Source organism: Sebastes fasciatus, chromosome 13 (assembly GCF_043250625.1).
Source record: "Sebastes fasciatus isolate fSebFas1 chromosome 13, fSebFas1.pri, whole genome shotgun sequence".
Classification (NCBI taxonomy): Eukaryota; Metazoa; Chordata; class Actinopteri; order Perciformes; family Sebastidae; genus Sebastes; species Sebastes fasciatus.
In genome coordinates, this window is record NC_133807.1 from 14,672,834 (window position 1) to 14,700,161 (window position 27,328).

A 27,328-nucleotide genomic window follows, 5' to 3' on the forward strand; every position below is an offset into this window, starting at 1 on the left:
CAAATCACCAGTCCTGTGGGGCCCTCCATACATCACTCTCAGTTTGTCTGTAAACACTCCAGTTAGTTGCAAATATCAGGTTTTGTCTTCCTCCTTTCACAAAAAGCTGCTTTCTGTGCTCGTAAATCATGACAAACAACTTCAACAATTCTTTTAATTTGCCAGAGCTGGTAATCCATCACACTTACCGTGAAGCTTTAATTTGGTTTTGTTGCAGTTTCTCTTTCGTCTTTATTTAACTATGCAGAATTAAGTCTTTTCACATCAGAAATGTAAATCTCTAGGGCAATAATCCCCATAAAACATGACAAATCTTTTTTAGCCTAAATGGCAGCTAATTTCCAAATCGGTGCAACACTGTGAAGTTTAGGTTTTAAAAACAGTGTGTGAAGGGTACGTGCAAAAAAATCTTTTTCATGCATTACACAGTGTAAAATGATTGGGTAAAATTGGGGCTGTCAATCGATTCAAATATTTAATCGCGATTAATCGCACATTTTTATCTGTTCAAAATGTACCTTAAAGGGAGATTTGTCAAGTATTTAATACTCTTATCAACATGGGAGTGGACAAATATGCTGCTTTATGCAAATGTATGTATATATCTATTATTGGAAATCAATTAACAACACAAAACAATGACAAATATTGTCCAGAAACCCTCACAGGTACTGCATTTAGCATAAAACAATATGCTCAAATCATAACATGGCAAACTGCAGCCCAACAGGCAACAACAGCTGTCAGTGTGTCAGTGTGCTGACTTGACTTGACTATGATTTGCCCCAAACTGCATGTGATTATCATAAAGTGGGCATGTCTGTAAAGGGGAGACTCGTGGGTACCCAGAGAACCCATTTTCATTCACATATCTTGAGGTCAGAGGTCAAGGGACCCCTTTGAAAATGGCCATGCCAGTTTTTCCTCACCAAAATTTTAGAGTATATTTGGAGCGTTATTTAGCCTTCTTGACAACAAGCTAGTGTGACATGTTGGTACCAATGTATCACTTAGGTTTTTCAGTTTCATATGATGCCGGCATCTTCACTCTAGCTTCAAAACTGAGCCCGCTACAACCTCAAAATCGCAAGTTGCGTTAATGCGTTAAAAAAATGAGTGACGTTAAAATAAATTTGCGTTAACACATTATTATTACGTTAACTTTGAAAGCCATGTGTAAAAATATAAATTAGACAGGGACAGAAGACACCGAGCCCTGAGTTTAAATGATGCCGTTAGTCTCCTGCTGAGTGCATCGTGTCTTGCCATGGCTGTACACTTGTAGAAAGATGATTAATTAAGGATAAAAGACTAGAGGGATGCAGCATCACGCACTTGCCTGCTAGCAAGGAGGAAGTTGTTGTTGAGTGTACTTTATTAGTTTACTGGCTCCTCTCTGAAGTGGCCATCAAAATATCATCTGGTAAACGTCTGTAGTGTGATGTATATGTGGTTACTCTGTATACTTTGGAATCGTTTTTCTTTGCTGGTGCACTCATCAACTGGCAGCGAGGCCTTGAGACTGTTCACATAGTTTCTAATGTCAGTTTCACATGTCCAGCCCACATTACACTGATACAACTTGATTTAAAAATGAGCTACAGTAAGTGATCCTTGTGGGAAATGAAGTTATCGGAGCACCAGGGACAGAGAGACACTGACTCAACAGAGCTGAACATCAAACATAATTTGAGATACAGTGCATATTGCGGAAAATAAACAAACCATTGAAGTTAAAGCAGCACATGAAAAATAACCCATGGTCTTCTTCTGTTGGACAGATTTATGAGCTAACAGATGTTCGCAGTTTACGACCTATAAATCCACAGCGCAGTGCAACACCATATATGCAGGGTGTAGAAATGGGATGTCAAAATAAGTAGAAATGATTTACAGAATTTGGAGCCTGTATCAAAGGATATGTAGATTTAGATCATACATTTCCATGTGCAATAAAAATGAGAATGTACGGAGGCCCTGAGGGGCAAGTGAGAAACATTTTTTTTCTAAGATTTAATTTGTTTTCTTTCCTGTGTTTATGACTTAAGAACAGGTTACAAATATTTTGCCAGGATTATCTTTCTATATTTCTTTTTTTTTTCATTTTGTGTGGGGAAAAAAAGTTTTGGCAGGTGAAAAAAAATAAAATGTTTAGTGTTTGTTGTTGTAATACTCATTTCGACCACAAAAGGCTGACGTGCCCCATGTTCTAAATAGGACTAAAAGCATTCATGTTTTCTTCCAGGTGTGTTCATTTCTCTATGCACTCCAAACACATGTAGATTAAATAGCAGATAAACACTGTGGTGAAGACAGAGACGGAAAGGTTAACCAGATAAACTCACATGCAGACAGACACTGGCAGACAATACAGTGTTGGGATTCAGGTTCACTCCGGGTTCATTTTCTCAATTCCAATACCTATAACATTTTCCAAATGACTTAAACTGATAATATCAAACATTAGATTGGATGGGTGAGGAGCTCAGCGAGGTCATTACAGGTTATATATAAGGAAAGGATTAGAAGAGGAAGGGGAAGTCAGAGGGAGGAAGGCAGGGCTAGAGGTTATTAAGTCCATCCAATAACAGAGTAGTCCCAGGTTTTATCCCCACCACCAACGCTGTGTCCTCCGGGTCATAGAACTGTTTATCCTCGGCTGCAAAACTCCTAAAGGGAGATCCAGTTTAAGATACAACGGAGAAAGTGTACACTGGCACAAACATGAAGATTTTTTATAACAGCAGCAGTGGTTGTGTGCCCACTGATCTCAGTTCCAGAGATTTATTAAAGATGTATTTGTTTAAAGACCTCTCACCTTTTATGTAAACAAGAGGTAAACAAACAGGAATATCACCAACCAGTCTATGTTTGGCATTTTATTTTGTGTATTTACATCTGCCTCACTGTTTTATGGCACAAAGAGAAACATTCAGGGCGTAGTAGGTTTGGTTTCTGAAGTGATGGGGACACAAAGAAGTCTGGGGCTCTTCAACCAGATATATATTTGACATATATATTTCAATGACTTCAAAATGGGATTGAAAGGATATTCTCCCTGGACAGAGACCTGTATACAGACCCTGAGGGCAGCTGTTGAAATGTCAGAATTTTTCTACTAATGAACTGAATATGTCCAAAAAATATACCAATCAGATCGTAAAATCTTAAAGCCTTTACACACCGGTAGCTGGACAAATGAACTACACGAAAATGCGAAATACTGGCCTGCGAGTATTATTTGTCTAGGGTTTTTATTGTGAAAGGTAAGAACGGAAGGAGTAGATCTGGTCTGTGCTGCCTTTGTTAAGGTTGAAAGGAGTAATAAAGTTTGCCGTCTTGGTTCGGACTACGGAGCCTCCGTGTTGTTGTTTCATAAATATCGACTTTGTTCCAAAAAAATAAATATTACTTTTCTGCTGTTATATTCGCGTTCCGTGCGAAAGTATTCAGTCTCACAACAAAAACGCTGCCGGTGTGTAAAGGCCTTCAAAAAAAAAACATGTTGTCACACCTCTCAGTAAATTGGCAAGTAATATTGGTGATTGGAACGATGAACGGAATATTAATTTTACATGAAGTTTGTTTAGGATTTGTTTTTTTATTTTAGTTAATTTCCATAATTTATTTTATCTACAAATTCATTCAGAGCAGAGAATGAAGTCGCTCTCCCTCTGTGTGTATTGTAACCCGAGCTTCTTCATGCTTTGTTGATGTAGCCGGTCCGGCCGTGCATGCTTTTAGTGCAAGTGAGTCTCTCTGTCTTTGCACTGAGCTCATATGATTGTTACAACTGATAATGGCAGCCCGACCCACGGCGTCATCGAGGAAGCGTAGCGTCCACCCTCCGGTACCCCCGCCCGCCCCGAAGGTTAACTCTTTCAGCACTGTTGCCGTTGTTTGCACTGTTGGGGCTGTTAGCACCGTTAGTTGCTTGCCGCTGACTCAACCGTCTCCATGTTGAGAGCAGTGTGGAGGCAATAGATAGCTCTGAATTCGATATATAAAGCACCTTTTAAAGGGAACGTATCTTGAAAAACTCACTTTTTCAGTGCTTGTACACATACAGTTGGGTATCTGGAGTACCTACCAACACACAACCATATTGTCCTCTTAAGCCAATCAGAGCAGACTGTGCTTTTTCGGGAAGGAAGGCTTATAGAGACAGGCGCTAAAACGGAGCATTTCAGACAGGGTGAATACAGGTATATTCAGACGGACGGTATGAGAAAAATAATGTGTTTTTGAACATCAAAGCATATAAACATGTTCTAGTAGAAACCCCAAATAATAAGTATGTACCTGAAAATGAGCGCGACGTGTCCCCTTTAAGTAAGAGAAAATTCTAGTTCTCTTATATCAGTCATACATGCCACTTGAGAATGAATCTGTTCATTCGAGTGGCTCAGCTGTATAATCAAAGTACAGATAATCACAGAGGAGGGTGAGTGTTTGCCTGTCAGCCTGCGTACAGACCCAACAAGCTTCACCAATCACACATTTATGGTGGCCTCTATGGGGCCTGAAGAGGCAGCCAGGAGGCTTAATATGGCTGGGAACACACTGTAACAACTGAAGGCAGCATGAATGAACATCAACATTTTAACTGGGAGTAACATTGTTTAGAGAGATTTTAGTGAGTGAAACAGTCCGAAACCGTAGAAGTGGAGCAGAAAACATGGTTAAAATGCAGTAAAGCAATGCAGTTGAATTAGTTCGCCAGCCCAGTTATTGTTCTCGCTCGGGCAACAAGACTGGGTATCAGATTATGATTGTTCCTACATGTTTCCAGCTGCAGGGTCAATTATGCAGCTGCAGCAGGGCCGCAGCTTCTGCTGAATGAATAACATCAACAGTGGACGGAGAGATGAGGGGGAGTGCAGTCATTCTAACACATCCACATAAACAGAGAGGAGAGGCGAAAGGAAGGTCAACCATGGCAGACTTGCATTCTTGGCAGCCCTCACGCCGGCTGATCATTAGAGAGGGAGAGAAAAGAGAGGATGGAGGAGATGGAAACAAAGGAGAGGTGGAGGATGAGAGACTGCAGGGATATGGAAGACAGAGGGGAGAGAAAGCTATAGAGCTTTGATTTAAGAAGGTCAGTCTTCGCTTTTATGTTGCCTCAGTGTGTATGGGAGCTTGTTTTGTACCGCAAAGAACATGGATATTGTGTTTGTCTTTATATATGGACAGTTTCTTTATTGTTTGACTTTATGCAAATATGTCTGTTTGTCCTTACACTACATGTGTACATTACAGCACAGCCTTGTACATTGCTCACTTTAACAGGGGCTTTGTCTGCAGCATAGAACTCCTGAAGGAAAAGTGAAATGTTCAATACAGGGCTTGACATTAAGCTTTCTCAGCCAGTTTCCCTTCAGGCAAGTAGATGAGATGTTTTACTTGCCCGAACTTACTTGTCCCAAATGGAAAAAGTAGGCCTATTAAAAAATAAATAAACTCAACAGGGATTTAAACAGTTATTAGAATTTTTTTACGTACAAAACATACAATTAATATGCTCTCCTCAAAGCCGCCAGACTCCATTGACAGAAACAGTAGTTTTACCTTGCTGATCATTGTAAAATGCACTTTATTCAAACGAGTCAAAATAAAACTCATCAAGACTGTCTTGATCAGTCTTTCCACTGTTTCAACAATCAACAACTAGGGTTTCATTTCTACAGAAGCTTGGCATTAGTAGTTATAAGTATGTATTATTATAACCTGCTTAGTGTTAGTGTTAGGAAGTTAAACAGGTCATAATTCCCTCTCTATTATCTATTTCAAATTGCTGTGAAAACATCTCCTTCAAACAACTGGATTTATTCTCTCAAAAAAATACATTTTACAAGATTTGAACACATCATGATAGCATTATGATTTACCTTCACCCAATACTCATTTTTACTGAGCAGAGATTGAACGCAACATAATGTAACCCAATGGAACATCTGTTAACGTTAGCTGTTAGGTGCCTTATTTACATGGGAGAAGTTTGCTTTCAGGGATTTCTGACAGAAAACACTTTCTGACAGGTTTAGGAAACAAACCTATTTTGGTGAGGTTTAGGAAAAGATTATGGTTTGGGTTAAAGTAAACCTGTTCTGGAAGAAAGTCCTGGAGGCAAACTTCTCCCTTGTGCAGACTGGGCTGCCCACCGGCTGCTAACAGCTAACCGTTAACGTTAACTAGCTCTCCTTCTGCCAATTTCAACAGGGATTTATTGTTCACAATGTAGCTTCACGTTATCTTCGTAAATAGTCACTCCGAGCGCCAGGGCACACTCTGGCACAAACGGTTGTAAATTCGGAACGCTGTTGGAATGTAACATTACCATTCAGTGACTCAGAGCACCTCCCTCTCAGAGCGGCGGAGCATGCTCTGGGCGCTTGAATGAAAGCATTAATGCCAATTTCCTGACTGCATATTTTTACTGAATATTGGGGCATCCCTAATAAGGATCACATTTATTTTTCACTGGCCCAATTGGACAACTGCAGCAGGCCTTCCATTTGCCCGAACACAGAGTTTATTTCAAGCGGGCAAGCGTTAATGTCGAGCCCTGCAATACACATTGCAATAGATTCATCAAATCACTTTATTTTTCTAGACCTGCAGCTATGGATTGTTTACTTTCTTCATGATTTATCGAATGTTCATATTTTTATACGATATATGAACAATACAGTTTTCAACATAATTGTATAAAAAAGACACATTTTGACTAATCCATAAACGTTTAATGTTTAATACACCATAATAATTGATGGCATGTATTAAAGGTGCTAGTGTTACCAATCGGCTACGAGATGTCGCATTCTCCCTCCCGCGTTTCATTGCATACACTTCATAACAAGTGGTTGCCAAGCAGAGATACTACGTGATACCAACGTCATTTTACTATTGGCTCATAAGCCTTGTTAGAAGTGGGAACCAAATGTCAGATATCTTCCACAGAGATAAACAAAACATTCCTTTTGGACCTGCCAACAATTTAAAAGCTGTGTGGATGTATTTTCTTTTTTTTTATATATACATATATTCGTTTACTTAAAATTTTTAGCAATCACACCTTTAAAGTAGAGCTGCTACTAACTTTTTACTAAGTCTATGATTGAGGTTTTCAACTTGTGAGGTTGCTCCCCAGGGGGCTGTGGGAGAGTTTAATAAGGAAGCAGAGGGAGAGACAAGAAGCAAAGATACTGTACGCAACAAAAAGGGACAGGTGCATGCTGGTGTTCTAAAAACAACAGGTAGTTAGTAATTACAGTTTGGCCCATTGATTTGACCGTGTCAACATTTTCAGGAGTTGCAAAGCTAACGGAAATGTGAGGCAATTAAGGTACTTTAAAACCATTAGTGCCTGATTGCTGCACATTGCGTCAAAATATCTACTGCTTATAACTCAGTCAAATATGAACACACAGACATAAAACATATTTTTAGATTCAGTGTGACTCACACCTTCTGGTGATATCGTTATCTCTGATGTCTATTTCAAATGAACATCCATAAGTCTGCTTAGAAATTGTCATAAAAGACAACCCCTTCAGATCTTGCCTTAGAATCACCTTTTTTAAGTTTTTCTTCATTATGAAAGTAAAGGCTGGCACACACTAAAAGAGCTTCAAATCTTAACAGAGGTTGAAATTGTGAGAGACTCCACACGTTATTTTAAATTTAACAGTTTTGTTCCTGTAGTGTGTGGTGAGCAACGATTTGGCCAAAACAGCACACCACACACTAACAGATTCATTCATGAACCAGAGTCCCGACTAAACAAAACAGAAATCACGCAAAATATCTCGCGACCGGACGTGTCTTTAGTGTAAACAAACATGGCGGCCGACGGGCAGGAAGAATTAGCGATGTCAGTTTTTGCACTACTTTGAACTGAAAATTGACGAAGGATGGATGGATGAAGTCATGGAGACACATTAAATACACACTTGTGTTGTTGACACAAATCAACAAGTTAGTCCTCCGTTTCTGAGTTCTATCTTACTACTACTTTATGCTTCGCGTTTTGCATTAGCTCATGCATTAGCCGCGGCCGCCATAACGGCAGTGGTTGTTCTCCCGCTTCAGTCAGCTTGGTTCCCAATCATTCTTTCCCACGACTGTGTCATCGGTCATCCTCGGGTTTCCCCACACGCAACACTATATCCGATAGTAAATATTGAAAACTAAAAAACTGGGTTCAAGTTGTAGCCTTCAGCTAACTTAATGACTCCACGCCAACATTATGCTTCCTGTTTACGTCCATCAAAGCCCCTAAAATTATGGAAACTGTAGTTCTGAAATGTATGACATTGTCAGATTTAGTCAATGAAGTGTCAAAAACTAGTGAAAAATTACAATGAAATGTACTGAGTGTCAAAATGTTATAATAATAGTGAAAACTCAGACAATCAGCAAATCCTCACATTTGAGCGCCAGAGAATAGTCGTCAAGAAACTGAAACAATTAATCGATTAACAAAATTGTGGCAGATTTTTCTGCCGTTCAACTAATTGATCGATCAATTACAATAGTTTCAGCTCTTTGTTAAACTTTATAAAATGTCATATGAAACCAAAGACAGATGTAGAACTTCCCATCATCCATACTTGTGTGCTAATAGGCTAACTATTAAATGAAGGCTTGACGGCCTGCTGACACAACGCTGTGACTGTGGTCTGTGTGAGCTTTCAGTGCTCTGTCATACAAACGGTGATGCTGTGTGAAGGCTGTGCGAGTGCAGACTGCACATTTAGTTCGTCAAGGTCTGCCTCTCGAGAAAGGATAAGAGCCTTGTTTAATCTCCTTCAGCTCTTTTTTCATCTGCTTGAAAGAGGCTCGCTCAGTTACGCAGACTGATGTGAGAAGAAGTGGATGAATATAAACACACTGGCTCAAGTACTAAAACAGTATATCCATCACACTGTTACTATTATCTTGTGTAATTGGTTAGACTGTTGGCATTTTTACAACTATGGAGATGATCTCTTCATTCATAAACACAACTTTCAAACTTTCCCTTGCAGCCATATTCCAAGTCAATGGCCCAGATTTGGTCTTGACAGTATAGGAGCATATTGGCAATGTGCACAGTTTCAAAGAGAGTATTGATAAGTACAGTGTAGTGCAAGCTACTGCTGATACCATTAGTGGATAAATTGTTTAGTTGACACTGTTGACAAAAATGTCAACTGAATTAAAGTCATTTTTCAAACAGAAATGCCAAACGTTAGCCAGTTTAAGCTTCTCAAAGGCAAGATTTGCTGATTTCTTCTGTATCAATGTAAACTAAATAACTGGGTTTTGGACTCAAAAGGCTATTTTTTCTTTTTTTAACATTTTATCCAATAATAAAACAAGGAATCTCTGTCTGTGTGTACACATGTATGTGTGTCCTTCGCATATCTCGAGAACCGGTCATCCGTTTTACTTCACACTTGGTGGGTGTATTGCTGGGGACCCAAGGACGCGCAGTGTTGACTTGGTGCAATTTGGACACACGCCACGTTTAATATTAATAATAATAACTTTGAATAAACAAGCGGCCAGCGCTCCTTGCAGACTTAGTCAAACTTGTCTTCTTGTCGTCCAGAGCGGGCCTTTACAGGCCGTGGCTCATTGACTGAAGTTCACTTTTGCTGCTGGATGCTGGATGTACTAACGTTACAACCGAACTCTTCTTCACTTCCCTGGCATCAACGAGCGATGAGCGGATCTCGAGAATGCTGCAAGCAGCACTCACGCTCTCCGAACAGGCACCCGCTGCGAATGGGCACACTCTCCGAACGGCACTGCACTAGTAGACTAAATGATCAATCGAAAAAATAAACAGATTAATAGATAATGCAAACAATCATTCATACAGCCCAGTATAATCACAACTGTGTTACACTCAGTGAGGTTTGCTATATGATAAAAGGCTCTTCCCCATAACCTTGTTGTTAAACCAACTGAAGTCTCTCTGTAAAGCTGCTGGAATAACTGCAACATCATGTCAGATAATGGTGACTGTGGGTTACTGCTGTCAATTTCGCAAGCAGCTAGCTGCCAATATAAGCCATGCTTCCATCCAAATTTAAAGCTTAGCAATTGCATAAAAAGTAAATTGACATTACTCTTCCATCCCCGACTGTTATACAAATATTAGGAGCTGGTTCATCGAGAGAAACTGCTGGTGACGCTAATTCTCCAGTTGGGTGTCATTAAGCCATTGCAGAAGAAGAGGGTGCAATGAGAGGACTTTGTTAAACAAGCTCCAGTCAAACCTCAAATGAACACAAAACGTATTGTATTTATGTTTATTTCATGTATTAATTTGAGGAACTTTACAGTCTACTCATCGCTCCACACAGAACTGATGTTTTTGTCTGATGCCATTTTTCATCTCTTCGGTGACGAGTGACATTTAAGTCGCACGCTTCGTGCACGTCATAACGACGTTTTCATTGCACTTTCTTACATTTTGCTTTTATAGATACACCAACAATATTTCAACCTTGTTTTTAAATTTCTCAGGGTGTTTTTATGCTTCTGCGCCAGCGACAACCGGGCATAATGTTTTCGGGTTATCCGTCCGTCCGACCCATTCTCGTGAAAAATGTCTCAGGAGCGCCTTGAGGGAATTTGTTCAAATTTGGCACAAACATTCACTTGGACTCAAGGATGAACTGATTAGGTTATGGTGGTCAAAGGTCACTGTCCATCCATCCATCCATCCGTTTTTCTTCCGCTTATCCGGGGCCGGGTCGTGGGGGCAGCAGGCTAAGCAGGGAATTCCAGACATCCCTCTCCCCATCAACAGTTTCCAGCTCTTCCTGGGGGGACCCCGAGGCGTGACCTCACAAAAAACGTTTTGGGCCATAACTCAATAATTTCTATACTAATTATGACAATTTCACACAAATGTCTAACAGGATAAAATGATGTAGTGATGACATTTTGGACTCAGAGAAATAAAAACGAAAGTTACATACGTAACTACGATTCTATGAGTTCTGGGTGCCCCTCAGATGTTATATCTCAGGAATAAAATTGCTGAAACTCTACGGTTTAGACAGCGGGAGAGATAGAGGAGCAATGGAGCAACTATACCACCGTACCGTACCCGACCTTACCGGGTGTTAAGTTGCTATTTAACCATTACTGCCTGCTCACACACTCAGCTGGATAAATACTGTGCATGAGCAACATTTCCAAGTAGTTTCCAACAACTTCAACAAAAGCTTAAATCATTGCCTTCACTTGCTCGGTGGTAATCACTTCTTTCCATTTTTCTTTTCATTTCTTATTCATGAAGCCGATTTATTCCATTCAGCCCGTCTTATAGAAATACGTACATTTAAATCACATTTCACTGTTGACAAAATGTCACATTTTCCATACAGTAGCTCTCCTATTGTCCACCCATCACCTGTCACCAACACAGGTACATTAAAATACTATTTGTCATTAGTCTAGATGGAACAAAGATGAGGGGGGGAAAGGGGGAGGAAGTGAGATTCAGTTTGACAGGTGGAAGATACAAAATGAGCTTTAATGCAGAGAAGAAGAGACAAGTTTTTTTACTGCGCCGAATAGATGAGCCGCTAGACAATGCTCCCTCTCACACACACACATGTGCCCACTAAAGTGCACACAGATGCAAACCAGAGGGATAGTGTGTGTACACAGTTGTACACAGTTGTGCGCAGGCAGACACCCACAGACACAAAGTCACATAAATGCACTTATATATGCATGCTTGCTGAGAAATGCACACATGAATGCGCACATGAAAGCACCCACACACACACACACACACACACACGCTCTCTCAGCAGTCGGTAATTACAGTCGCTGGCAGAGAAACGGCAGCCATACATAGTCAATGAGAGCGGGGAAAACAATGAACACACAGAGCAGATGATTGCTGTAAATAAAAGAATGAAAGTGGAGCGAGGGAGGAGCGGAGGAGGACACGACGCCACTGGCACAGAGTGAAATCGGGGATTGGAAAGAACGAGAGCGAGAATAAGAGGAAAGTGATCTAGAAAAAGGGTAGAACAGAGGGTGAAATGAGGGAAGACATGGGTATGGAACAATCCCCCCCCCCTTTTCCGTTTCTATGTCGGTTTGACATATAAATAAATAAATTAAGGCTAACGGTTTCACCACGCACAGAGCTGTTTGGCAGGAGGAACTGTTTCCTTAAACAAAATGTCAGAGGGACTGTGGTAATTCCATCAGGTGTAGGGAGCGCCGGCGGAGACGAGGCGAGCAATAAAAAGGTTGACATCAGTTATGGCGCTAAAATGACATTCAAACACTTGACTGTGTCTGTACTTTCTGTCTGGACTGTCTGGGTTCTAGCTTGTTCCATTCTATTGCTTCATAATGCTTACAAATTCCTCACACACCATATATAAATACTTCAGGAATCCACTTAGGCCTTGATCAGACAGGCCGCGTTTGAAACCGCCTTGGGCAGCTTTTTGTAATTGTTTTCAATGAGAGTGAAGCGTTTTGCGAACGCTTTTGTGTAGCGGAGCGCCTCAAGTTTTTAAGAGGAGCGCCCTGAACGCCTCGAGTTGGAAAAAAAGTCAACTCAGAACTGAAAAGCTCCCAACGTTAGTGTTTTTTTTTTATCATTGTGGTGACTTTTGCTGGATTACCCGGAGCTATGTGACTTAACCAAACCATTGTTACAATGATCTGAACAGGAAACCGCAGGCCTGGAAGCAAATTAGTGCGGTACTTGAGGTTTCGGGTAAGTTGCTTTTATTAAAGGTAGGGTTGGTAGTAGTGGCACTGGTACAGTTGTGCTGTTTAAATACATTTCTTGTTATATTTGTTGGAATTAGGGCTGTCAATCCATCAAAATACTTAATCGCGATTAATCACATGATGGTCCATAGTGAATCAACGCGAATGGCCCTCTCTAGAGCCAGTTGTAGCAGAGCCAGTGCGTAGAGTCTGTGTGTGTATTTAATACTCTTATCAACATGGGAGTGGGCAAAAAAGTTTGCTTTTTGCAAATGTATGTATAAATGTATAGATGGAAATCGATTAACAACACAAAACAATGACAAATATTGTCCAGAAACCCTCACAGGTACAGCTCAGGTACTGAGCAGGAGTGACGAAAAAGGGTGGAGCGAAGTACAACCGAACGCTGACATTTTTAGGTGACTAAAATGTCACATTTAAAGGTGCTCAATATGGAATTCAGAGCATATATGTTGCCTCCAGCGCTAACAGCGCTAACAGTGCAAACAACAGCAACAGCGCTGACAGAGCTAACAGTGTTAACCTGGGGGGAACCGGAGGGTGGGGGCGCTACACTTAAGTGACGACGCCTCGGGTCGGTTGCCTCCCGGATACGATGCGATTAGAAGTTCAGCGCATCAAGATAAACAGTAGGCGGTGCTTATTCTCAGATGCAGCAGAAGAAGAGGGAGCAATGAGATGCTGAAAGAATGCCAGTCAAACCTCAGACGGTGGAAAACAATGTCGAATACGTGGTTGAAATACATTTGTGCAATGCATTTATGTTTATCATGTATTCATTTGAGGAAGTTTACATATATAGTGTCTCAAGGTAAAACCTTTCATACAATATTTTAATTTTTAATCTTAATTTTGTTGAATTTCTTGACATTTCCATGTGGCTGTTTTTATGCGCAAATTGAAAATTCACATAAGAACAGGTGGTTTGTGTTTGGTACTAATTCGCAAGTATTAGTACGCTAAGATGCTGAGCTAAGATGGCGATCATGGTAAAGATTTACACCTACTTAGTATCAGAATGTTTGCACTGTTATCGTGAGCATGCATGTGGTTAGCATGCTAAAGTTAGCATTTAGCCGTGCGGGGTCACATAGATGTCAGCATGGCTGTAGTCTCCCAAGACACCCAAGCCGGGCTAAAACAAATCACGCCAAGTACTTCCATGCACTTTGTGACCCGGGTCTGGTTAAATAAACAGGCTCAGGCTTCACAACAGTCATTAACTCATTTGCACTGATAAAATCATCTTAGCCCAGAACATCCTAATCTTTTTACCCTGGCTTGGCCCACTAAGTCCTGCCTCCAGCCCGCCGTAGCCTGCTGATCTGTCAGATTTTAGCTCCAGATATCATGCGGCAGCTGATGCGGTTTAACATGACATCTTCGGCCAAGATACACATCAGCTAATATGTACAGTATACACTACACTGTCTGCCATGGATTACTCCAAGGCCACCCATGTTTAACATGCACTCTGTGAACTGTAAACACCCAAATGTCAGCTGTTACAATGCTAGCCATCGCCATCAGATAGCTACGGTGTGTGGATCGGTGTTTTCCTGCAGAAGAGGCAGCTGCAAGAGCAAAACTTCACCTTTTGTTGTTTTATTGAGTTGATATTTGAACCAAGGTTATAACAGTTTTTGCATTTTCAGTTAGATTTTTATTTTAGTTTCATTTTGGCTTTTCAGTTTTCAGTTAGTTTTGCTAGTTTTAGATTAGTTTCAGTTTTTTTTAAAAGGTTTAGTTTTTATATATTTAGTTTTTGTTAGGGCCAGCTATAATGTCTCAGAGGTATGTAGTACATACAAAATACATACTGTGTAGGAATGACCATAAAGTTACATTTTTAATCTTTGCGCTACTTTAGTGTCCTTTTTTCGGCAGTGATATAGCTAAAAAAAAACTGAAATGAATTAACGTTCATTTTTATTTGTATTAGTTTTTAACAAAACATTAATGTTTCAGTTTAGTTTTAGTTTTTCTTAAAAGATATAGTTTTTATTTAGTTTAAGTTTACTAAAAAAATGCTTATTTTAGTTTTAGTTTTAGTTTTAGTTTACTATAACAACCCTGATTTGAACAGCGGGGGTGTTTCCAGTTTTGATGATGAATTCTTGGTACATTATGCCTTTCAAAACATAACAGAACAAAACATCTGTCATATTTCGACATAATTTTATATTCGTAAGTGTTTTGCACCCTGAAAAGGTGAGGAAATATACGACAATACATTGGTCAATGGAAAACGCCGAGTTTGTTCTTGACAGGGCCATTTAGAAGCTGTGCTGGAGCTTCCGATCATATCACACGAATCAAGTATGAACATCTCAACTTTTTGAAGGTGCTCAGACAAATGGAAATCTGAACATTTAACAATGTCATAACAACTGGGCAAACTTGCTTATGAAGATCATGCGATATGATTGAAAGCTTCAGCAGAGCTACTTAAAGCTAGGGTTAAGCAGGTTGGAGCAAATGTGAAAGCTACTCTGTGTCCTCCAGTGCCCCTAATGGTATCTGCAAGATTTCACATACCATAGGGAAACAACCAATCAGAGCCGAGCTGGAGCCTTGCCATCTCCGAGCAGCTGTGTATCACTCGTGAACTCCGAGTCAAACTAGGCAGCGCTGATCAAATATGAACAATATTCTGCTACTGTAATGCCTATCTCTCGCATAAAATGTTTTCAGAAACATCTTGTAGTGTACTGTTTCACTTTCACTTCTTACAAGATGTTTCTGAAAACATTTTACACTAGAAATGGGCATTACATGAACAGCCAATAGGAACGCTCTCTCTCTGAAATGACCTGTGATTGGCCAAAGTCTCCTGTCAGGGGCTAGATATTTTAAAGCCTGAAAACAGAGCCATGAGGAGGTGCAGAAGTCTAGTCTCTCTCAGAACACTTGAATTACAATATGCTGGAAGGTTATTATGGAATTTTTGCCCGATGATGCCAAAAACATTCTGCCTACTTCCACTTCAACGGAGCTTGAAGTGAGAATGTTTTGCAAATAAATTGTGTGTTTGCAATGTTTGTAGATAGTTTGATTTATTTTCCTGCACACACAAAAAAGTCCTGTTTATTGAAAAAAAGAAAAGTTGTGCAGTGAAGTTTACCATGAACCTGGGACATGCTTTTCTTTATAGTAACCCTCTGGGCAAAGCTACTATTAGATTGTCTGAAATGGGAAACATTACATATATTTTTCATTCTTCCTTTTGGTGCTACTACACCTCTTTTTGTGCGCGCTGACTTTTTTTCTGCTGCAGAGAACGGCTGCGTGATATAGTGGGAGGAAGTCGAGGGAGAGAGGTGATTTGGAGGCAAGAGAGAGAGAGCTGGGGAGGGAGGGAGGGAGGGAGGGAAACAGATCTTTGATCATGCTGTGCTGCTGCTTCTTCTCCCCATCTAATCAGCTTGGACGCCATCCAAGGCTTCCCTGCTCTGAGACAGACTAGAAGTGTGTGTGCGTGCGTGCGTGTGTGTGTGCTTGGCTTGGTGTGTTGGGGGAGAATATGTTGGGAGAATATGTTTCACAAAGACTGAGGTATGTATGTGTGTGTTTGACGGTTAAATAGACAGCAAGTAAGTGTGTGTGTGTGTGTGTGCGAGTGTGTGTTTTGTAATGTATGATCTCTTAATTGCCATGCCCGGTTTCCAGACATAGACTGGTACAGTATGTACACAGCGGAGTGTACATACTGATCTGTCTGCAGTTAATACACATCACATTGATCTGGACGTCTTCACTGACCCATGGTCCCATATGATGGTTTTATATGCCTGTGTGTGTGTATTTCTGTGTGTGCTTGTACTTGTTCAGCTATCTTTGTGAGGACCAATTTGAATTTTAGACCTTCAGAGTGAGGACATTTTTGGAAAGTGAGGTCATTTTGGCCGGTCCTCACCTTCAGACAGACCCTCAAAGGCTTGTTTGAGGGTTCAGACTTGGTTTTAAGGTTCAGGTTAGAATTAGGTTTAGGGTAGGGTAAGGGTTGGGGTCAGGCATTTAGTTGTCATGGTTACGTTTATGGTAAGGGGCTACGGAATGCATTATGTCAATGAGTGTCCTCACCAAGATAGAAGTGCACGGGTGTGTGTGTGTGTGTGTGTGTGTGTGCCTGTGTTGGTTTGAGTTTCACAGCACCTCCTACTTCCTAAATATAATTATGTTTATTTCATGGCTTCATGAATTCTTAACTAACTAGTAACTTTTTAACTTATTATTTCATATTGTTTTATCATAGCTGTTTGCAAAAATGAAGTTACAACTGTAGTTGCCATAATAATAATAATAATAATAATAAAAACAAATCAGCAAAATCAGCAAACACAAATGGAGCATGTCAGAGTTAAGATCAACACTTCAAAAGTATCTATTTAACTGTAACGCAGTAGTTATTGTCTCTTTGTGTGCTTAGAATTGTACACTCCTCCACACTAACCAGTCTTAGCTGTTGTAAACACTAGTGTGTTGCAACACACCAGTGTGTTGCAACACACTAGTGTGTTGCAACATGAACTCTCAGGTGTTGCCCAACACTGTAAATATGGTAACACATATCTCAAAAATCTCCTCTAACACAGTCAACAGTGAACAGACAGTAAAGTCTGCTAAAGGAAAGAGAGTCAGTCTTTGCTTCACAACACATGTATCTAACTAAAATGGAAGGAGTCTCTGTCGGTGTGTGTCCGTCTCCAGAACCGTTCGTCCGATCGACTTCACACTTGGCGGGTGTATTGCTGAGGACCCATGGGAGCGCAGTGTGAAATTGTTTGGATGAGCAGTTCTTAGGAAAGCGGCAAGCATCAACACCAGAGGCCAAGCAATGGGCCCATTCCAGACAGGCATGTTTTGAACGGGCACTGCACTGGTTTTAATAAAGCGTGCAGCTGTAGTATATACTGTATGTATCTGGCATACACGCATTCAAATCCAGTATATGTTCATAATAAGACTGTCAAAGTTAACGCAATAATAACACCTGATCTCAAGATATGTGAATGATAATGGGTTCTATGGGTAACCACGAGTCTCCCCTTTACAGACATGCCCACTTTATGATAATCACATGCAGTTTGGGGCAAATCATAGTCAAGTCAGCACACTGACACACTGACAGCTGTTGTTGCCTGTTGGGCTGCAGTTTTCCATGTTATGATGATATTTGTAATTGTTTTGTGTTGTTGATTGATTTCCAATAATAAATATAGACACACATTTTCATAAAGCAAGCATATTTGCCCACTCCCATGTTGATAAGTGTACATTTTGAACAGATAAACATTGTGAGATTAATTTGCGATTAATCGCAATTAGATATTATAATCGATTAGCAGCCCTAGCTCATAAGTTTAGTGATATAGCTGTTTCACATTAATATAAAAATCCTGTAATTGGTCTTCATTGCTCTGTGAAACTTTGACATCTTCCTGCAGTCCTCCAAACTCCACTTCAGCCAGCACCCTAGTGTACGTATTAGTGCAAGATGGTTAACTTCCTCGTAGCATAATTGACAGGTTTTTTTTCAAAATATGTCAAGACACTGCTTCTTACTTAAGAACTGCTTCTTACTTAAATTTGAGAGATGATTAAGCTCTACATGCAAGTTTTGGAACTACATTTGCCATAATTTTGAGGCTCTGTGGGATGTAAACAGGAAGTCAGTCATTGAGTCAGTTAGTTAGCTGGAGGCTATAACTTGAGCACTGTTTAATGTTTTTAGCCTATATTCGTTTTTAGTATGTCAAATTAGCAGTTTGTGTTTACAGTGTACCCATACATGTACACACACAGTTATTTCAGCATTACATACCTGATCTAAAAACAGCCTGAGGAGAATACAACTTCCTGGAAGCACTCCAACTCAGATTGATAAAGTAGTAATTGTCACACAGTAGCAATAAAATCTCGGATATCAAATCTTGTTGTTTGTTGTTGATGTGGGTTGTGTGTGTATACATGGTCTATGTGATCTCTCACACTCTGATGCCATCTACTGTCACATCTGGAGAAGTGGAGCTCGGCCGCTCAGCTGTTTTTATTTCCACTGGCTTTAATGCCGGGCAGCATTGACAGCATCGAAGAATAGTGGCAGAAATGAAACCGGTAGATTCTCTGTTATGGAGGAAAAGACAGTATTTGTTCTGTCTTTTTATTATTATCAACAAGTCCCATAAAAAGACCCAAAACAGACAAATTAATAGAAATGTATTAATACATGAATTACCTATAATTTTCTTTGCCAATTAATCATTTAAATCATTTATTCAGCAAGGTATTCTCTGGTTACAGCCTCTCAACTTAGAAGGTTCACAATTGTAATCTGTTTTACATCATTTACATTACTCTTTGGTTTTGGACTTGACTTTCGGACAAGCAATTTGAAAACGTCACATTGAGCTTAGGGAAGTTGTGAACATATAAATATGGAAGGTTTTTAAACAATTAATGTTGAGCAAAAAGGATTTCATACATATAATATTTATCTTTTGTTAACACATAAGAAGGATCACAAAAGCGTTGGGCTGTAACTCATGACGGTACAAAATGTTCCAGAAAAGTTGAGTGAGTAAGTGTAATGTTCTATGACCTAATATAGTGACCCTGATAACATCTGGTGCTCTTTGCAGATTAAAACAACATTATTTGCATTCCACTTCTGCCAAGATCATCTGATTCTGAGCTGTAGCAGTGTGACTAATACACATGCGTAGTTGTATAACGCACGCACATTCTTGTGTGTATTTTTTGTTAAGTATATAAATCAATCTTAAAGGGATTCAGCCACACTCCATTAACAGCTATAGTCCAGTTTTTCCTCATGCAGTGGTCCTGCTAAATGATGTGAGCACAGCCTGTAAAAGCCAGGCTCTGTGTAGGATCCAGGTCAGCTCAGGTCACATGTATATCCAGACCACCGGTGTTGTGGTGACTCTAGTGCCCTCATCTGGCACTCATGCTCCTCGCATTGTGATATGCACACAGCTGAGGTGGAGCAAAACATGTGATGGAGATGTGTTTTTTTATCCATACATGAAGATGGCCTGTCTTTAATACTAGTTATATTATAGTATAGCTTTAGTGAAAGTAATAGTGAGTCGACACATTTAACAATCTGACACACTGAACTAGACTAATATTTTAATCGCTGGCAAGTGTCCATGGTGTTAGCAGGATAATCCACATTGAGCCATGCGCTCATAGAAAGGCGACACAGTTAATAATCATTAATAAAAGAGAGAAGTGCATTATTTGTAATAACTGACATAACATCATAACATTACTAGAGAAGCCTGTCTAGTAAGAGTTAAAGTACTCCGTCTACCAGAGGAAGGTGTTTCCTTTGATTTTGATTTGATTTGATCTCAGTGATATGGACGTCAGTCAGTGAGAATCAAGTATTCTCTGTGGTCATGGTATAAACGACAAATATTGATTGAGTCATTATCATTAAATCAGTTTCCTTCCTCAACATTTTAGGTCCGGAGCTGTTGAAAAACATTGTTGTGCTTTTCAGAAGGGACGCTGAGGCTGAGGGGGATATCATTAGTTTTGCAGGTCATAAACCAAAGTATTGGACAAATTCAAAGTTTGCCTTAATAGAGGATCACAAAAAGTTGTTATAATTCATCTTGTGGGTGAAATGAAGGTCTGTCAGTCCTATCCAACAGTTGTTGAAACATTGTACTTCACATCAGGGTGGTGCCGGAGGAAAAGTCAGGGGATCACCAAAGTCAGCATCCTCTGGGGAGCATGAATGTCTTTGTAAACCTTCATGGAAATCCATCCAGTAGTTCCTTAGAGGTATCAGTCTGGACCAAAGTGTTAGACTTATTGATTGAGCCACCGGCCGACATGTTGTAGAGCCTGTAGCTAGCTGGCTAAAAGCATTTCAAAAAGTCCTTGTCAAGTGTCAACTGTCACCTCAAATCTCAACGTGGCTGCATTTTTGTGCTCAGGAATCTCCTTGACTTCACTTTCATTGGTCCACAAAGAGAAAAACAGTCTGAACAGTCTTTGAAAGAGATTAACAGTTATCTTTATATTACCTTTGTACATTTCATGAGGCCCCCACAGAATTTATTTTTCTATCTAGCCTGCAAATCAGCTTCCTTTTGTCCCCTCAGTCTTCTAGGCCGTTTTAGGTCTATGTAAAGTTTCTTTATCTTTAAAAAAAACATCTTAAATTTGGAGCATAAACATGTTTTTATTACCCATTAAAAATATACCATGTATTGAAACCACCACAACCTAACAGAGAAGCATACATTTGCCTTTACTGTTTATCTGCATGGTCTGACTGTAGCTGTGAATTTTAGCCATAAAGGGGGAATAAAAACATTTAAAGTGCAATTTACCCTAAATTCCTTTCAGAGGACTTGTAAGTAGCTTGTAGTAAATTCGATTTGCTGGAGTCTGTCTCCTTTAATAGGTGAAGGACTGTAGTGGTGAGCACAGTAAACACAGAGGCCTTATTGTGAAAGCAGACAAGCCTCTGTGAAGTCTGTCTCAAAACATGTAATGAGGAAATTGAAGAATGAACCGAGACAAAAGATCTGACCTCTGGAGTGTTGCGCCTTTAAGTTGAAGATAAATCGATTTCTTGCTATTTTCAGAGCAGTCCTTCAGAGTAGGTCACTGTGAGACAAAATCTAAAAATATAGTCAAGACATTTGAACTCATAAATGAACTGAAAAGGTATTTTTTGTTAAATTAAATTTGTTAAAACTAAACCATCAAACACACTTAGTTACTGAGTTATAGTTACGTTACTTTGTTTGTCTTCCCACTGAGCTGAGACATCGATGTCAGGTATTGAAGACAGGTTTTTTACTTCTGGCAATTGTATTTACGCTTCAAAAATCATAAAAGTGGTGTTCATTTGTGAAATTATCCAAATATTCACTGGTTGTGGCTTCTCCAATATAAGGATTTGCTGCTTTTCTGATTTATATGTATATCAAACACAGCTTCACTATATGTACATGGCAGATTTACATAGTGCAGCAAAGCAATCACACCTGTACTGTCATATAATAGTGTTCATTTCATATGTAATGTAACATTTCATTGTACAAATGTTGTCTGTTTCTTACTGAGGCGTCTCTCTCTGCCCCTCCAGCTTTCTGATGCTTCCACTGATGTCCCGCCCACCGTGCTCCTCTCAGCCAACCGCTGCCCAGATTCTCAGATGGCTGTCTGTTGAAGGGGCCGCTGGCGAATGCTGAGCAGGCTGGCGAGGTCGAGGTCCGCCTCATTGTCCTGTGATTGGCTGCTGGCCGGGACTGAGGCTACATGGAGCCAATGTCCAACAAGCAGGATAGCAACTCGTCAGAGGGAGATGAGAAAGGGTGAGACAGATTTTGTGTGTGTGTTGACCGAAACGTCACGGATTTTACATCTGTGTGTGTCTGTGTGTGTGTGTGTGTGTGTGTATGTGTGTGTCCATCTTTGATATAAACATGAAAGGAAAGCAGAGATTAACGTTGGATTTGACAGAAGTGACGGGTGAAAGAATAGCTGCAGGCATGGATGGATGGATGGATGGATGGATGAAGTGCATCAACACCAGTTTGAATTATTTGAGTCCTCACAGTACGAACACAAGCACTTCACAGAACAACTGGATATAGATTTTGTATATTCGGTATTTGTGACAGTGACTTGATGCTTTAATGAAAGGGAGAATAGAAAAGAACAAGTGATTAATAACAGATGAGTGGTTGTGCAGCATGAGTTATATAAATAGATAAACAGGCTGGATGGAGGGATAGCTGGGGGGGAGGGGTACAGTGTATTTAGTGTATTTTTTGGAGAGGTAAAAGGGAAGAAAGAACATTGCCCTCACGCTGCCATCTGTGCTCTCTCCGTTACTCCGGCACGTGCAGCTACACACACACATAAACACACGCTGCCCTCACCGCTTCATTAAATCAATTCACAGAGCAACAACCCTGAGCAAGTTAAATATCCCAGGTTACCCATACAGGGTGTTAAAGAGTATGGAGCCCCAAAGTGTTTACTTTAATAGATCATTAAGTAGAAAGAGGAAATAATCACATTCACAAATCAACTCTGTATCATGTAATGTTATTTTATCATTGTTATTTCCCAAATATGTTTTATAGGACTTCTTTTTTTATTTCATAATAGGTATTTTTATTTCCAGATGCCATTTTTCAAAAGTCTGTTTTTGTTTTATGATGGCATTTTTTCACAATAACACTTTTATGCGATAACAAGTTGTATCTCATACTGTCACATTTTATTTTATACAATAATGTCATGACAGTGTTGTTGTCACCGCCCTCTAAAATTTCAGCCAATCACATGTCCCCTGCCTCTTAAGCAAACAAGTTCAACAACTGCTACCAGATTGCGAGGCCCGCTCTGGCGTCGTCCTTGCTTCCTCGCGTCGCTCTGTCCCTGGTGCTTCCAGATGGGGTTTCCCCGAGGCGCGCATGTGGCTGTTGTAACTTGGTCCTCTCGACGCCTGTCCGTGTCCACCAGCCTCCTCGGAGGGTGGCGTCCAGGCAGGTTGCCGGCTGCCGCATTTCAACCAACACCCATAGCCTGGGCCTTGTATAAAAGTAATTGGCCAGGCATTTGGTTTTTATGGGTGGGTCCAGACAATCAAACCCATGTTTTTTCAGACTTTTTAATGCAACAACGGATTCATATTGCGACATCCGAATGAATATGCCACGTTCAGAGCTAGTGACGTATTATACAATGTGAGAAAGACTGCTTATCGCCGACAAGCAGGAGAGGAGGTGGATGGGTCCAACAAACACAGGACTTTCAGCCAGGAGACCGGTGTTATGTTACGTCATTTCCGTACGTAGTGTACTTTGTTTACGCACATATTTTAAGACCGACCATGACATTTTTCCTAAACCTAATTGAGTGATTTTGTTGCCCCCTGCTGGTACTGCACCTTTATACACGCGTGTAATATTCACGCCCCGGCGAGGCAAAACGGGACACTGACACTCTATCCTCTGGTGAAAAGGCTGGTCTATTATATGCTGTGGCGTGATATCAGGTTGCATATTGAATAGTTCAATATTATGTAGGTTTATATGTCATCATGAAATGATATGCTAATTTACCATATATTTTAAGGATGACACTTTCAAGAATCAAGAATTGATTGTGACCCGATGTTGCAGCCTATTTTTAATAAGAATGGCAAAGTATGCTGAAGTCGTGTAGTCTCATCCCACTATTAAACTTTACAATTCATACAGTGACAGTTGCATGATCAGCACCATGGACAGCCCTACACATCAAACAAGCAAGACTACGACAGCGTGCAGTACAGGGGACATTTTATTCTACTCTCTCACATATCTATTACTCGCTATGGGCAAACTGAAAAAGGCCCAATATTTTTAAAATAAATATGTATGTATTTAAATCCTGTTCTGAATGTATTATTTTTTTTAATAATCTATTCAAAAGACATTATTTAGTAATGAAAAATAACCGATAAGAGTATCAATAAAGAACCAAAACGATGAGGAGTATCAATAAAAGAAGAAGGTTTGTTAAAACCTAACCCTAATTATTATAGCTGATGATATTGATGATGTATTGTATGCTCATACCCAGAAGATGGTGTAAAAGAATGCAGTTGGAAAGTGATGTGTGTGTGTGTAGGGCTGTTTTTGCTGATTTTTTGGGTCTTGTGTTTAATTAGTAGGCCAAGGCACATTTCATGTTGTTGCTCTGAATATCTTTCCCCAAGTTGGCCTCAATTCTGCATGAGTTGTGAGAACAGTTGTGTATTTGTTGTGCAAACCTTATGTTTGGGTGCTGAATTTCATTTATCCTTATGACCTTTCACCACACGGTTTCCTCCTGACTCAATATTCATACGGAAACATGCTGCATGGGTATTCTTGCTTTCAGCAAAAAATGGAGGTATTGATTTTGGTGACCCTGTGACCTTTGGTATAGCCATAACCATGGTTACCCTTGTGTAGGTAGTGTGTAATGTAGGCAGCACAATGTAAAAGTAGCATCTACCTGGGGAGGTAATTAGGTTTTGGCAAAGGCCGCTTTGGTTTGACTGTGTGCCATTAGCATGTGTGTGTATCCTCATGTGAGCAGATGGGTTTGTATTATTGAACATGTATGTAGAGGCGTGAATGAAGACATATCTATCGTTTTCTGCCGGCAGAGATGTTTGTATGCAGGCTGTTCTCGTACACTGTTTGTAGCTATACCTACGAAAAGTAAATAAAAAGTAAATCAATTCGTATGTAATCCACGTGACGTAATCGTTAATCAGGAAGTATAAAAGCGACAAACGCTGCGTAGGGAGGAGGTCTCGGTGGATGGGTGGGTCAAAAAACATCGTACTTTCGCCCCGGAGACCGGTGTCCGTGTCCCGTGTGAAACCAGAAGTCAACGTTGATTTTTCTGTCACTTAAATTCCGTACTTAAGTTTCCCCTCTTCCATAGTTATTTTAACTAAAACGTTGACTTATTTGTCACATAACTTCTGTACTTAAGCAACGGCAATTCCGTAGTTAATTTAATACAAATGTTGATGTATTTGTCTCGTATTTCCGTACTTAAGTTATGCCACTTCCATAGTTATTTTAACTCAAACGTTGACTTATTTGTCACGAAACTTCCGCTCTTAAGTAACGCCACTAACGTATTTATTTTAACCCAAACATTGACTTATTTGTCACGTAAATTCCGTAGTTATTTTAACCCAAACCACAACCTTTTCCTAAACCTAACCAAGTAGTTTTGTTGCCTAAACCTAACCAAGTTGTTTCCTGTGAAGACAGAAGTTTATTTTCAAAAGACTGTATTCATGTAACAAGCAGAAATCGACACAAAATGAGGAATAACTTTTCGTAATGTATCATACGAACCATCGTATGAGGATATGCTGCAGTATGTGAATCTTAATGAAGCTAGTGGGTGTGTGTGTGTGTGTGTGTGTGTATGTCTGTGGATTAGAGGAGTGGAGGGAGCTGGATTAGGAGCAGTGAGGGCAGATGGAGCCACAGAAAGCAGAGGACAGCTCAGGACGCCTCACTATGTGACATCACCAGGGGATTGTCGCTTTGTTTCGTCGCTTTGTGCGCATGTGCGTGTGTGAGTCTCTGTCTGTGTGTTTCTCACAGTGTCATTGAGCATGCACGTGTTCTTGTGAGCGCTGCCTCATGCCCTGACCCCTCCCCTCCGTGATTTCTGAGTCATGGAGCGTTCTGGATACACACACACACACACACACACACACACACACACACACACATAAACAGAGATGTTGATGCAAAACTTCACACAGCCTGGAGTACAGGATGCTAAAATAGAATTTGGTGTGTGTGTGTGTGTGTGTGTGTGTGTCTATTTCTGTGTGTGTGCGTGTGCGTGTGCGTGTGCGTGTGTGTGTGTGTCAGAATTGACTGCAGTGTGGAGCCTCTGGTTATTTCAGGAGGCAGTTGGCTTCCCCCATTGCAATTGGATTAACATCCTAATAGAAGGACAGTGTGTGTGTGGGTATGCATTTGCCTGTTGAAGTGATTTTTGAGGCTTTATTTTATTTTGCAAATGAGAGTTAAGGCTTTTATTTTGTTGTGGTTAGAATGTCCCTGTATATTTGTAGAGTAGAATACTAATCAGCAGTTTTGGGGCACCAGTGCAACATCAGATTCAGGCTCATTTCAAAATAGCACATTCATTTAATTCATCTGAAGGATTATATTATTTTAGTACGGGTGGAGTTTAACAGCATTTCATCGATCATGAATCCAACGTCAGATCCGAGTCCTTTTAAATCCCTAATCGAGTCCAGTTAAGATTAGCTTTCAACATTTGTAAGTAACAGCAGGTGTTAAGTAGGACTGTAACTAAGTTAACGCATTAACGGAACTTGCGATGGGCACTGGGCTCGGTTTTAAAGATAGAGTGGCATCATAAGAAGAAAACCTAAGGAATCCATCCGTACCAACCAAACCATTGGTACCAACCATGTCATACTAGCTTTGTGCGACGGAGGTTAAATAACGCTTAGAATTTAGGCTAAATTTTAGTGAGGAAAAACTGGAATGGGTATTTTCAAAAGGTTCCCTTGACCTCTATGTGAATGTAAATGGGTTTTATTGGTACACACGAGTCTCCCCTTTACAGACATGTCCACTTTATGATAATCACATGCAGTTTGGGGCAAGTCATAGTCAAGTCAGCACACTGACACACTGACAGCTGTTGTTGCCTGTTGGGCTGCAGTTTGCCATGTTATGATTTGTTATGATTTTATTTTAATTGATTGAAAGCCCTGGTATTAAGTGATGATAATAACGTAATAACAGGTATAGCCTACTTATTACTTTTCCACATCTTACTCTTCATGAGCTACCGGCTCAAAATAGCCCCGCAATAAAAACTGTCAAGTTGGCAACTTTAAATTATTGATATGATACGCATGAAAGTTTAACGGGGACATTCTGACCACTGACATTGGCATGACATTACCAGCAAGATCATTTCACTAGAGAAGACTCGCCACTCTGCGAGAGTT

The 27,328-nt window shown here is 40.2% G+C and overlaps 2 protein-coding genes across 4 annotated transcripts in view; one reads left to right on the forward strand and one right to left on the reverse strand.

Moving 5' to 3' along the window:
- The window catches only part of LOC141780465 (thyroid hormone receptor alpha), a 126,999-nt gene that overhangs the window by 63,398 nt on the left and 36,273 nt on the right, over window positions 1-27,328 (forward strand). For all 3 annotated transcript variants that reach the window (XM_074655712.1, XM_074655709.1, XM_074655708.1), the window contains exon 5: window positions 21,905-22,133. In XM_074655712.1, the coding sequence (XP_074511813.1) occupies window positions 22,078-22,133 (56 nt within the window). In that variant the 5' untranslated portion in view covers window positions 21,905-22,077. The remainder of the gene's footprint in view (window positions 1-21,904; window positions 22,134-27,328) is intronic.
- Window positions 14,653-27,328, reverse strand: part of LOC141780466 (dual specificity protein phosphatase 3-like) — a 61,736-nt gene continuing 49,060 nt past the window's right edge. The window contains exon 4 of the transcript XR_012596665.1: window positions 14,653-14,666. The gene's annotated coding sequence lies outside the window, so the exon portion shown is untranslated. The remainder of the gene's footprint in view (window positions 14,667-27,328) is intronic.